This window comes from Hemitrygon akajei, chromosome 24, assembly GCF_048418815.1.
Source record: "Hemitrygon akajei chromosome 24, sHemAka1.3, whole genome shotgun sequence".
NCBI classification, from domain to species: domain Eukaryota; kingdom Metazoa; phylum Chordata; class Chondrichthyes; order Myliobatiformes; family Dasyatidae; genus Hemitrygon; species Hemitrygon akajei.
This window is the reverse complement of record NC_133147.1, coordinates 55,566,216-55,580,804: the sequence shown is the minus strand read 5'-3', so window position 1 is coordinate 55,580,804 and position 14,589 is coordinate 55,566,216. Positions and strand designations below refer to the sequence as shown.

The following is a 14,589-nucleotide window of genomic DNA, read 5'->3' as shown; positions in this document are numbered from 1 at the left end:
ATTAACCTCTAATTTAATTTCTGATTTACCTTGAGTCTCCATATTATTTTTCCTCTTAAAAATTCTACCCTGAGGAAATTTATTCTTATGGATTAAAACATACTCATCAGCTAATCTAGCACAGTCCTGCAATTTATCAGTATCCCTCTCATTTAAGTAGGTCCTTACTTCAACAGGAATGCTTCTTTTAAATTCCTCCATCAAAATCAGCTCTCTCAATGTATCATAGTCCTCATTTACATTTTTAGAAGAAACCCATCTCTCAAAACACATAGCTTTATCATAGGCAAATTCCACATAAGTCTTTTCCACAGACTTTTTCAAACTCCTGAATCTTTCCCTGTACGCTTCTGGGACCAATTCATACGATTTGAGAATATTTTCCTTCACAATATCATAATCTAATGCTTGCGCAGCAGTTAAAGCTGTGTAAACGTGTCGTGCCTTGCCTTTGATTACACTCTGTAATAACACTGACCATTTATCTTTCGGCCACTCTGACATCCGAGCAATAGTTTCAAAATGTTGAAAATATCTCTCCACTTCTGTTTCACTAAATGGAGGGACCAATTTAATTTCTTGGCTAGCAACAAACGGTTTTTTAGAATCAGCAGACTGTTCTACAGACCTTAATTTCGCCATTGCATATTCAAAATCTCTCTGCTTTTGTTCAATTTCCAATTTACACCTTTCTAACATCATTTGTTCAATTTGCAACTGCATCTCCAGATTACTTATTGGAAACGATTCTAAAATCGATTCTTCAAAATGACCCGAAGCCACAAAATGTGATGCGATTTTTCTCTGTATTACAGCTTTTGAAGTAGTTGGCAAAATCCCTTTAAGATGCAACCGATTAGCGATCTCAGACACTTCAGTTTTTTTCGCCTTCGCTAACAAATCCGCGACTGGCGAATCCAGAAACTCATCAATATTCATCGTTGCCGAATACCACTCACAAGCCAATCAAACAAAAAAAAACCGAGCAATCCCCGTTACCAAAACACCGACTCAAAATTCAAAAAACTTTTTAAACTCAAATAATTCAATTCCGGACATAGCCCCCATATTTATGTTACGTATTCGGGCAACAATAATATAGATGAGTTAGGCAAGGGGTTTCATAACGAATAACACGTTTATTAAACACTGATAACAAACCCCCTTCAAATGTAAACAAACCCAAACAATGGTCCGAGCTCAGCTGCTGACAGCTGGTCAGACAGTTCTTAATAGCTTTGCAGTCTCAAACAGTCTTTAAAGTAGTATTGAAAAAAACAGTTCTCCAAAGCGAATTGCCGAATGAAAACAGTTCAAAGAACGATATGCCGACAGTTCCAAAGCTCACGGTACTTTTAAAAGGAGAGACTTTTTAAAGCGATTTAAATTCTCTTCCACGTCGATGTCCTTCGATTCCCAGCGTCGAACTCCCACGTCGAATTTTATTAAATATAACAACTTAAAGTGACTGACCTCTCTTCCACACTATTCTCAAACCCTTTCTGGTCATCCCAGGGGTCAACAGCGAGAATAGTCAACGAAATCCTTCCGAATGAGGATCACACAAGGTCGAAGTCAATCCATCGAAAATCGATTTTTCTTGATCTCCAAACTTCACTCTCCATTAGCAAAGAAACCGTTGGCTCTGACCTTTTAAACTTTAGGCATTATATAAAACTTCATTTTTAACTAAACTGCGTCATCCCTTTAAATCACGCAGTGATATGAAGTCATCTTGGCAAATCCAGCCACGAACTGCCCCACCCGACAGGGTGGGTCTTCCTTTTATACCCTGTAGAAAAAACCTGTCACATGACCTCTACTGGCGGGAAAATGACATCACTCCACCATTACCTCATGTCCAGTATAACTTCAACCCCAGTCACGTGACAAGGGTATCACTGTCACGTGTCACGGGTACGTAACAATCTATCTATCTATCTATCTATCTATCTATCTATCTATCTATCTATCTATCTATCTATCTATCTATCTCTCATTGTGCTGCACCTGTCATCTGTCTCTCTGTTTATTTCTCAGTGTATTTCAGTCCTGGATTTTCACCTGTTTGTTGTCAGATTGTGCCAGTGAGTTTTCCTGAGCCATTCCAGCATTGATATCTGAACTCTGTCTGTCTCAATATCGACTCTCTCCGTTGCCCGATTCTGGATTTCTCTGGCAATTTTAGTCTCCTCCTGAACTTTGACGACGACTTTGTTGCCCCCAACCCCCGGATTTGCTACTCTGGAAATATTATAGTGCGCACTGTATGTGGTCTGTGGTTTGATCTCTGCTTCAGCTTCCTGACAAGGTAATAACTCTGGAGGTGCAATCATTTAACTTAGCAAAGCTTTCTTGTGGATCATTCATTCAAGCATACAGACATACCACACTTATTGCCTCCAGGAAATACTATTTCTGCAAATACATCTTCTGATGGGGCAAGTTATATAATGGTAATTATGCATGAGAAATATATAGTTGCACACGAGTTTTGCGCGGGAGTTAATGAGAACATTGATTACGTATCTTGTACACAGTCTGAATCAATTCATTTTCTTTCCTTGCAGCTCGGCCACAAAAACCTCAAATATCAAGTAACAGACCTGATGAGGTCTATGTGTCAGATGAGTCGGTCATACTTACTTGTCAGAAAACTGATCAGGAATATTCCGGTGACACCTTTCGCCTGTACAACGATGGACTCCTAGTAAAGGAAAAGCTGTCACAGCAAAACAGCGCGACGTTCACCTTCGCAAACGGAGGAGTTGCTCCGTGGGATTACTCCTGTGATTACACGCGCACGGTGTCCGGTAGAACCATATCATCACCAGAAAGCAACAGAATAAAGATAACGGTCGTGGGTGAGTTATTTAATTTGTTCTCCATTTCAACCAGGTGATATATGCTCTCGATTAGAACAATAATATTATGACTGAGAGGTCTAGTCTATGGTACAGCAAACAAAATTTACATTCACACTCACCTTGGTTTGACGCTTGTGTACTACGGCCAAGTATACCTCTTCCTTCAATCTTCCCGTTTCTCCTCGTGAATCACATTTTTTTGCAGACATTCGGACATGATGGGCACAATTGAAAGTTTGATGTTCAAAGTAAGCTCATTATTGAAGTAAATATATGTCACCATATCCAACCCTGAGGTACAGGTTCTTGCGAGCACGTTCATAAAATCCACAGTAGAATATCAACCATAATCGAATCAATGAAAGACCATACCAATGTGGATGCTGAATCAGTGTGCAAAAGACAACAAATTCTAAATACAAAAAGAAATAATACGATTAATACAAAATCTACCTCTCAAGAACATGAGATGAAGAGTCATTGAAAGTGAGTTGATAGCCTGTGGAAATATTTCAAGGGCGGGGCAAGCGACGTTGACGGAAGGTGTTCACTTTGGTTCAAGAGGCAGATGATTGAAGGGTAGTAACTGTTTCTGAAGATAGTGGTGTGAATCCTGAGGGTCCTGTATATTCTTCCTGATTAAGCAGCGGGAAGTACGTAAGTGCTAGAGAGTGGCGTCTTTGATGATTGATGCTGATTTCCTGCGACCATTCTTCGTGCAGATATGTTTCATGGTGTTGAGGATTTTACCCGTGATAAACTGGGCATATCCAATCCTTTTTCTGGGATCTTCCGTTCAAGGTAGTCCATGATTTCGGTGGTTGGGATTCAGAAGTTCGTCAAAGTTCTAGATGTAATGCCGAAACTTTACGTACTCAAAAGCAAGTAGAGGTTCTGCAGTGTTTCTTCGTAATTAAAGTCTGGTTCATAGATCTCTCGTTTTCTCATTCTGTAATGCTTTGTTGTTATGGCACGCTTTAGCCATATTTTTAATCTCTCTCGTACGCTGCGTCGTCACCACTTTTCATGCGCTCTACGACCGTGGTATTGTCAGTAAATTTGAATGTGACTTTGAAGCTGTGCATAACCATACACTCATAAGTGTAAATTGCATTGCACAGGGGTCTGCGCAGAGAGCCTTGTGCTGCACCGTTGTTGAACCATCAGACCATAAGAATAGGTGCAGAGGCTAATCAACAACTGATTTCACACTGCCTTAAATACACCCAATGACCTGGCCTCCACATTTGCTCATGGCAAAAAAAAAACACAGATTTACCACACTCTGACTAAAGTAATTTCTCCACATCTCATTTCTTTGATCCTGAATTCTTGCCCTCTTGTCCTATAATCCTCCACTATGGGAAATAATGCTGCCATATCTAATCTGTTCAGGTGTTTTAACACTTGGAATGTTTCCATGGGATCCCCCCTCATTTTCTAATCTCCGGAGAATACAGCGCAAGACCTGCCAGACTTTTCTCATGCGGTAAGCCTTTCATTCCTGGAATCATTCTCGGGAATCTTCTCTGAACCCTCTCCAATGTCAGTATATTCTTTCTAAAATAAGGAGCCCAAACCAGCACACAATGGACCAATTGTGGTCTCACGAGTGCCTTATAGGTCCTCAACATCACATTCCAACTCTTATATTCTATACAACTACAAATGAATGCCAAGATTGCACCCGCCTTCTTAACAACTGACTCAACCTGGAGATTAACCTTTAGGGTATCTTACATAAGGGCTCTCAAGTCCTTCTGCATCTCTGCATTTTGAGTTCTCTACCCATCTATATAATACTTTGTCCATTTATTTCCTCCAAGTTTCATAACCATGTACTTTCCAACATTGTATTTCATTTGCTACTTCTTTGCCCATTTTTCTTAAGTATCTAAGTGTCTCTGCAGGCTCTCTATTTCCTCAGCACCACCCGTTCCTCTACCACTGTTTGTATCATCGGCAACTTTAGCCACAAATCCATTAAAATCGTAGTCCAAATCATTGACATAATCATAAAACGCAGCAGTCCCAACACCGACCCCTGTGGAATTCAACTGGTAACTATCAACAAGCCGGAGTAGGATACCTTTACTCCCACTCTGTTTTCTGCCGACCAGCCTATTCTGCACCCACGCTAGTAACTTGCCTATAATTCCATGGGCTCCTATGTTGCTTTGCAGCCTCGTGTGTGACACCTTGTCAAAGGCCTTCTGAAAGTCCAAGTACACTACGTCTACTGCAACTCTGTTGTCTACTCTGCTTGTAGTTTTTTTTTACACACAAACGCAGTAGGTTTGTCAGGCAAGATTTTCCAATCAGGAAACTATGCTGGCTTTGGCCTATTCTGTCAGGTGCCTCCAGGTACTCCATAATCTCATCCCTAACTATGGATTCCAACAGCTTCCCAACCACTGATGTTAGGATAATGGGTCTAAAGTTTCCTTTCTGCTGTCTCCCACCCTTGTTAAATACTGGAGTAACATTTGCAATTTTCCAGTTATCCAGTACAATGTGAAAATCTATTGGTTCTTGAAAGATTAACGTTAATGCCTCCACAATCTCTCCAGCTACTTCCTTCAGAACCCAAGGGTGCATTCCATCAGTTCCAGGAGATTTATCCACCCTCAGACCATTAAGCTTCCTGAGCACCTTCTCAGTCATAATTTACGGTGCGCAAACTTCACTTCCCTGACACTCTCAAATGTCTGGTATACTGCAGATGTCTTCCTCTGTGAAGACTGATACAAAATACGCATTCAGTTCCTCTGCCACCTCTGCATCTCTCATTACAGTATCTCCAGCTTCATTTTGTATTGGTCCTATATCTGCCCTTGACTCTCTTTTACCCTTTATGTACTTTAAAACGCTTTTAGTATCTTTGATATTAGTCACCAGCTTCCTTTCATAATTCATTTTCTCCTTCCAAATGACCTTCTACAAGTTTTTAAAAGCTCTCCAATCCTCTATCTTCCCACTAGCTCTGGATTCCTTGTCTGCTCTTTCTTTGCTTTTACTTTGGCTCTGACTTCAGCCATGGTAGTATTCTTCTTCCCTTTGAAACATTCTTCTTATTTCACATAGATCTGTCTTGCGCTTCCCTCATTTTTCACAGAAACTGAGCCACTGCTGCTCTGCTGTCCTTCCTGCAAATGTCCCTTTCCAGTTAACTTCGGCCAACTCCTCTTTCATGTCATTGTAAGTTCCTTTATTCCACTAAAATACATACATTTAATTTTATTTTTCCCTCTCAAATTTCTGTGTCAACGCGATCATATTGTGATCACTATTTCCTAGGTGATCATTAACCTTAAGCTGTCTTATCACCTCAGGATAATTGCACAACACCCAATCCAACATAGCCGATCCCCTCATGGGGTCAACAACAAGTTGTTCTAAAAAGACATCCCTTAGACATTCTGCCGATTCTGTCTCTTGATGTCCAGTACTGATATGGTTTTCCCAATCCACTTACATGTTAAAATCCCCAATTCTTATCATGATATTGCCTTTGTGAGACACCTTTTTTATCTCCTGCTGCAATTTGTAATCCACATCCCGGTTGCTGTTTCGAGGCCTGTATACAACTGCCATTGGAGTTATTTTACCCTTGCTATTTCTTAACTCAACCCATAGAGGCTCTACACCTTCAAATCCTATGTCATCTCTTTCCAATGATTTAAAATTAAAACACAGAACACACACCTCCTCTGCCTACTAACCTATCTTTTCGATAGATCATATATCCTCAGACGTTCAGCTTCCAATGACAGTCAGTTTTCAGTTAGTCAGACGGCCACAAGGCCATGTTTGCCAGTCTGGAGCTGAATTTCATGATCGTCTGTTTTATTCCTTATGCTGCCTGCATTCAAATACAACACTTTCAGTCCAGTATGTGTTGCTTTCTCTTCTTTTAACTGTACCATGCCTCGATTGCCCTGTAACTCATGACACTGGCTTTGGTTAAGCCTCATATCCTGCCTATTCTTTCTATAATTTATGTTGCACACTATCTTTGATTATTTTAGTTTTCTCCTTCCTCAGCCCCATCACTCCGCTTCCCATCCCCTGCCAAATTAGTTTAAACACTCCCTAACAGCTCTCTTCAATGTGCCCGCAAGGATATTGGACTCCTTTTGTTTCAGGTGTAACCCGTCCTTTTTGTACAGGTTGCTCTTCCCCCAGAAGAGGCCCCAGTGATCCAGGAATCTAAAGCCCTGCCCCCTACAGCAGACTACCTGCCACACATTAATACACCTGATCATGTGAGTCATGGCTCACTAACACGTGGCATAGGCAGCAATCCTGAGATTACTACCCCAGAGGTTCTGCCTTTCAGCTTCCTAACTAACTCCCTGAATTGTCTCTTTACGACCTCCTCCTTTTTCTACATATGTCGTTGTTATCAACATGTACCAAGACATCTGGCTGGTCACCAGCTCCCTTCAGCCAGTCCGAGACATCCTATAACATGGCACGTGGGAGGCAACACACAATGCAGTATCTCTATCAGGCTGACAGAACTCCTGTCTGTTCCCCTCACTCTAGAATCCCCTGTGACTACTGCATTCCTCTTCCCATTCTGCATCACGGATCCAGGCTCAGTGCCAGAGATCCGATGGCTGCAGTTGTCATTTATCAGGTCATCCCCCGAACAGCATCTAACAGAAGATAACAATTACTGAGAGGGTGGCCACAGGGGCGCTCTCTACTATCTGAGCTCTTTTCCCTTGCTTCCCTAACCGTCACTCACTTATCTAACTCCTGCAGCCTCGGGGTGATGAACTCCCTGTAGCTCTTCTCTCTCTCCAGTTCACTCTCCCTAATGAACTTTAGGTCATTGAACAGCAGCTCCAGATCCCTAACAGAGTCTCTCAGGAGCTGCATCTCGGCGCAGCTGGCGCAGATGGTGCTATCTGGGAGACTGGAAGATTCCCTGGATTTCCACATCCGTTACCCAGAGCAAAGTATTAATCCTACCTTCATACTCTCTGTTCCTCCAAAAAATGCAAAGAAAAACCAAAAACGAAGTCCACTTACCCACTTACCTCGTCGAAGCCCCCTTTCTCCGAAACCTCGATGAGAAAAAGCCTGTTGCTTCTACTCTCATCACTGGCCCACTCCCAACAATGTTCGCTCCGTTTATCCCTTCTGTACATCTATTTGGTTTGTCGAGCTAACGCCCGCGAAGCTCTTGTTTTAAATCACCGCCTCTGACCTGCGAGTAGCCCTCATTTGTTGAGCTTAGTTGCCCCCTCTAAAATGTCCTGCACAAAATAGCCGTTGATGGAAATCGAGGAGGAGATATTGCTGCCAATTTGAATTTGGAAGTACAAGTGAAGAAATGGAGGATACAATTGCACAACGAGGCCAAGGTCTTGATTAGTTTTTTGCTGGTGATGGTATCGAGGGCGGAGTTGTAGTCGAAAAGAATATCCTTATGTGTGCAAATGTGTTGTTCAGATGTTCTTGGGTTGCGTGAAGAGCCAATGACATGGCCTCTGATGTGGACCTGTTGCTCCGCTATCCAAATTGGGCGCATATTAGAATAACTATGTAGTTACTTAAGAGAACCACACCTCTTAACCTTTATTGATTTCTCGCTGCGTTTATTGATATGGAAGAGGATTTCCCATGGGAAATTCTGTAAGATCTTCTCCCAAGTTTCATCATGTATCTCGTGGTATATTTTTCTGGACTGTGATAAAAATCCAAGGCAGTTAAATGTTTCTACCGGCTATTTCCACGCGTTTCCATGCAATAACTATTACGTCATCTCCCACTCCCATTCCCCAGCCTACAAATACATACCCCGCCCAGTCTCCATGCAGCTAATGGCAGTCTTCTGCCACTTATTCCAGGTTCATCACCTACAGCCTATTTATTCCCTTATCACCTCCAGCTCTTTTTCACGACTTGGAGGTGGGTGTTGGTTCTGGGTCTTCACAGGGGCCTTGGTGGGCAGGAGAGCAGTCGGCGATGTGTCCCAGACCATAGAGGTTGGGTCGCTGTGCTGGAGCCTAGAGGTGTTGTATTAGTTGGAACCGAGAGCAGTGCCCTGGGGGAGCTTGAGGATTTGTTGCTGAACTACTGAGGGGTGAGCCGATCAGAGGTTGGCAGCTGGGGAGAAATGGGTGGTTGTGAAGGGAGAAGTAAAGGGAATGAGGAGATAGTGAGGGGACGGATGAATGAAAACCGAGACAAAGGGAGTAAAAGAATAAAAATGGTAGTGGAGAGCGCTCTGAAAGTGAGGAAGATGAACGAGATCAGAGTGAAGGTGTTGTCATAATAAGATTTAATGAGAAGGCTTAAGGAAACATGCAAAAAATTAACCTGTTGGTGCTACCAACAACACTGGCAAATAAGATAGTGGAAATAGTATTTGCAAAAGTCCTTAATGATGGCAACCTATTGGTAAGATATGCGAATAAGGAACAGCATTAGAAAGCGCTCAAATTAAGAGAGATAGGAAAACGTAAGGTGGAATTCACAGGATGGGAGCACGAAATGGTGGTGGATGTAAAGAAGTGATCACGGGGAGTACCAATGAGTATAAATATGGAGGAGTTGAAGAGGAATATCAAAGGAGGAAAAGTAATGAATGCTCAAAGACTGAAAACAACAAAGGAGGGAGTTGAACAAGGAAAGTGAATCGGTGTTGATTGGATTTGAAGAAGGAGTGCCAGGGAAAGTGTTCCTGGGTTTCAGGGGTTACCCAGTAAGCGTGTATGTGTCAAATCCATTGAGGTGCTATAATTGTCAAAGGTTTGAACACATAGCTAAAAACTGTAGTAGGCAGAGGAGACGTGCTGGATATGGGGGTGATCATGAATATGGAAAGTGTGGAACAGGAGTGCAACCAAAATGCTGTAATTGTGGAGGAGCTCATAATGTGGCATATAGTGGGTGCGAGGTTAAGAGACGGGAGAATAAAATTCAAGAAGTATGAGTGAAAAGAAAGATCACTTATGCAGAAGCTGTAAGTATGTCAAGAGAACAGAATAATGCTTGTAATGAACAGGGAGCAAGAGGGATGTGAGAGATGCAACAAAAAACAAATGATGGGATTTATGTTGACAAAAAGGCTCTAGTAACATTCATTGCAGGAGTGATTAATAGTACAGAGGAGGTAAAGTCAAAAAGTGAAAAATTCACCTGGTTGTCAAACCAGCAATGAACCATTTAGGGTTAGTAGGATTGACATGGGAAGAAGTGATGGAGAACATCTCTTATCAGTCAAACCAGGAATTGTCATGGATTGGTTAATACTAATTATGGTGATTCTTTTGCAATGGAATGCAAGGAACTTACTGACCAATAGTCAGGAGTTCAAGCAGTTTATTAAAGAAATCGTTATAAAACCGGATGCAATGTGTATTCAGGAGACTTGGTTGAAACCAACTTTAGACTTTGCAGTATATGGATATACAATGATAAGAAAATATAGAAATCTAGGGAGAGGAGGGCGTTGTGCTATATTAGTCGAACAAGGTATACCATATAGGGTACTCAAAAAGGGAGATGATCAGGAATACATAGTGGTGGAAGTGTGGGAGAAAGAGGAGTAAGTGGTTATAGTTAACTAATACAATTCATGTAAAAGGTTGGATTTGGACAGCCTAGTGAGGATACAAGGTTAAAACAGACATATAGTAGTGATGTTTGCAGATTTCAATGCTCACAGCACAATATAGGGGGATTAATTTACAGATTCAAATGGAAAGGTAATTGCAGATTTGATGGAAGAAAAGGATTTAGTATGTATGAATGATGGTCGAGGAACAAGGATAAACATAACAACAGGAACTAAGTCAGTATTAAATATGACATTAGTGTTTAATACCTTGGCTGGAGTTAGTAACTGGGGAGTTTGCACTGCTTCAACAGTAGGCAGCGATCACTACCCAGTTTCATGATCAATGGGTGTAAGATCAGGTGGTGGAATCCCAAAGTGGGTGTTTGGAAAAGCAGATTGGAGTAAGTTCCAGAAGTTGAGTGAACAAGCATTGACAAGGATTGACATTTCTGGAAATATAGATGAATTAAAAAGTCAGGTGACTTCAGCAATTATTATGGCAACAGAAAGATCTATACCCAGGAGTAAAAATAAGATGAATAGAAAACTGGGACCATGGTGAACAGAGTAATGTTGTCAGGCTGTATAAAAAAAAAACAGAAATAGAGTGTTCAGACTAGTTAAAAGAACCCATAATATGCAGCATTTGATTCAATATAAGAAGGTGCAGGCAGTGATGAGAAGAACTATACATCAAGTTAAAAGGGCAAGTTGGTGGAGTTTTTGCAACAAAATAGGACGAATGACACCTGTGGGAGAGGTATGGGGAATGATTAAGAGGATGGGAGGGGATAGAAGGGAATGGGAATATCCAGTAATGATATCTGAGGAGGAAACAGCAGTCTCCAGTAGGGATAAGGCTGAAATCATGGCCATGTCATCTGTAAAGATACATAGTTCAAAAACATTTGACTAAAGAGTGGAGAAGGAGAAGGGAAAGAACAATGAGTCAACTCCCAGTTGTGTTAAACAGGAGGGAAGAAACTGATGATATAATTGATGACGTTGGCAGAGATGGTGAGAGCAATAAAGATATCGAGACTAACCTCCCCAGGGACAGATCTGATGTGCTATATAATGCTAAAAATTCCAGGGGAAGGAGCGCTCTTGAAGTTGCTGCATCTTTACAACAGAGTGTGGGAGGGTGAAGATTACCAAGTGCATGGAAAGAAGCAGTAGTAATTCCAATAAGGAAAACTGGCAAGGATCTGTCAAAACCCACTAACTACAGGCCAATAGCATTAACATCAAATATATGCAAGATAATGGAAAGGATGATAACAGAAAAGTCATCGTATGATCTTGAGAAGAGGGGAATGTTGGCAAGTTATCAGAGTGGTTTTAGGAAGGGAAGGAATTCCATGGACTCAGTGATAAAGCTAGAGACTCTATTTGGGCATAGAGTTAGAGGACCTTTAGCTTTATTAAAAGAACAGTGGATTAGTAAGGAAGTACACACTAATTTGTTGGACTATGTTTTGAAATTTAAGGACAGGTTACATAAAGTTTGTAGCTTAGCCAAGGAACATTTAAAATTGGCTCAGGAGAAAATGAAAACTTGGTATGATAAAGAAGGTAGGATGAGGATGTTTAAGCTTGGAGATAAAGTGCTGGTTCTTTTCCCAGTGCAAATGAATCCTTTACAAGCTAGATTTCATGGTCCTTATGAAATTGTGTCTAAAATCAATTATGTGGATTACCTGATAAAAACATCAGATCGTAGAAGGCCAACACAACTTTGCCATATAAATATGATAAAACCATATTATGAGAAGCAATCTGATACTGTGACTGTTGTGGTTAATGATAATGAATTTGATTTAACTAGGAACATGATAGATGATTCATCTGAATTTCATTCTAAATCCAACATTGTTTCTGTCAGGTTACCAAATTCAACCATTCTGGAAAATATTGATGGGAAACTAGCACATTTACAGCCAGAGCAGAAACAGCAGATGAAGAAATTAATTTTTAAATATAAGGATTTGTTTCCAGATGTTTCGAGAAGGACGACTATAGATTCACATGATGTAGATTATGAAATATGCCAAACCTATTAAACAACACCCATATAGGATGAACATAGAAAAATGTGAACTTGCTGAGAAATAAATTAAATATATGTTAGAGAATAATATTATTAGACCTTCTAACTCGAACTGGAGTTCACCTTGTGTTATGGTGCCAAAACCAGATGGTAATATTAGGTTTTGTACGGACTATAGGAAGGTGAATGCTGTAACGAAAACAGATGCATATCGAATTCCTAGAGTAGATGATTGTGTAGATAAAGTTGGAAAAGCAAAGTTCCTTACAAAGATTGATTTATTGAAAGGGTATTGGTGTGTTCCACTAATGGACAGAGGTAGAGAGATTTCTGCATTTGTAACTCCATCTGGGCTATATGAATATAATGTTCTTCCATTTGGGATGAAGAATGCCCCAGGTACTTTCCAGAGGATGATTAACTCTGTGATTCAGAGATTGAAAGACACAGATGCTTATATCGATGATTTAGTGACAGGAAATGATACTTGGGAAGCACACATTATTGCGGTGGAGAAATTGTTTGAAAGGCTTTCAAAAGCTAACTTAACTATTAATTTAGCTAAGAGTGAATTCGGACATGCCACTGTGGCTTACCTTGGTTATGTTTTGGGTCAACGTAAGGTAGCTCCTGTTCAGGCAAAAGTTCGGGCAATTTTAGAGATTCCCACTCCAACGGGAAAAAAAACTCTCAGAAGATTCTTGGGAATGGTAGGATATTATTGAAAATTTTGTAAGAATTTTCCTAATGTTGCCCTTCCATTAATTAACCCTTTGCAGAAGATTGTGTGGACAGTGCCTTGTCAAGAAGCATTTGAAAAGTTGAAAACTATGATATGTCAACAACCTGTGCTCAAGGCATCTGACTTTGAAAAACCTTTTTCATTAGCTGTAGATGCTAGTGATGAGGCTGCAGGAGCAGTATTAATGTAAAGGAATGAGGGTGATGAAGTTGATCATCCAGTAGCTTACTTTTCCAAGAAATTTAATAAGCATCAAAGAAACTATTCGACAATAGAGAAGGAATTGTTATCTCTTGTTTTAGCTTTAGAACATTTTGACATATATGTTGGTACAACTCAAAAACCACTTGTTGTTTACATTGATCATAATCCGTTGGTGTTTCTGAGTAAGATGAAAAACAAAAACAGAAGGTTATTAAATTGGAATTTGATGTTACAAGAGTACAATTTTGTGATAACTCATATTAGAGGTGAAGATAATGTGCTTGCTGATTGTCTATCTTGAAGTTGAATGTACAATGTAATTTTTTGTGGAGTAGTTTTTTACAATTGTAACACTCCTACTGTATTGTAAGTTGTAAGACGTTATATGATGATACTATGTATACTGTGTATGTTATAAAATTTATACATTTGTTTTTTTCCTTGTAAACAATTGTTAAAATTTTGTTCTTGACAGACCAAAGTTTTTTTTTTGGTGGGAGGTGTTACGTACCCATGGGTATCTTGTACTTGTCACATGACAGTGGTGTTGAAGCTATACTGGACTTAAGGTAGTGGTCTTGTGCTGGTGGAGTGATGTCATTTTCCCGCCAGTAGAGGTCATGTGACAGGTTTTCTTTACAGGGTATAAGAGGAGGACCCCTCCCTGTGAGGAGGGGCTGTTCGTGGCTGGATTTGCCATTTTGACTCCATGCCACTGCGTGGTCCAATATTATGACACAGTTTGGTTGAAAGATGGAATTTTAATTAATGACTAAAGTTTAAAAGGTCATTGCCGGCAGTTTCTTCATAATACTGCGAGTTAAAAATCAGTGGAGAGTGAAGATCGGAGTTCGGGAGCTAAAAGATCGAGGAAAGTCGATTTCGACGGTGAAACAGGTTCGACCTTGTTTGATCCTCATTCGGAAGGAATTTGTTGGCTGTCCACGTGTTAATCCCTGCGAAATATAGCAGAAAGGGTTGGATAGAGTTTTCTAAAGGAAAGGTCAGTGCCTTTAAGCCGTTTCATTTTCATCTTCGTAAATTCTCCGGGAAAAGTATAGTTCGACTGGGAACCGCAACAACGCGGCGTGAAAGAGAATTTAATTCGTTCAAAAAGTCACTCCTTCAATGGACTGTAAACATTTTGAAC

The 14,589-nt window shown here is 40.5% G+C and overlaps 1 protein-coding gene across 1 annotated transcript in view; it reads left to right on the top strand.

Moving 5' to 3' along the window:
• LOC140715758 (uncharacterized) overlaps nt 1-14,589 on the top strand; it is an 87,243-nt gene that overhangs the window by 38,785 nt on the left and 33,869 nt on the right. Inside the window, exon 9 of the mRNA XM_073028128.1 lies at nt 2,571-2,864. Coding sequence (XP_072884229.1) covers nt 2,571-2,864 — 294 coding nt within the window. The remainder of the gene's footprint in view (nt 1-2,570; nt 2,865-14,589) is intronic.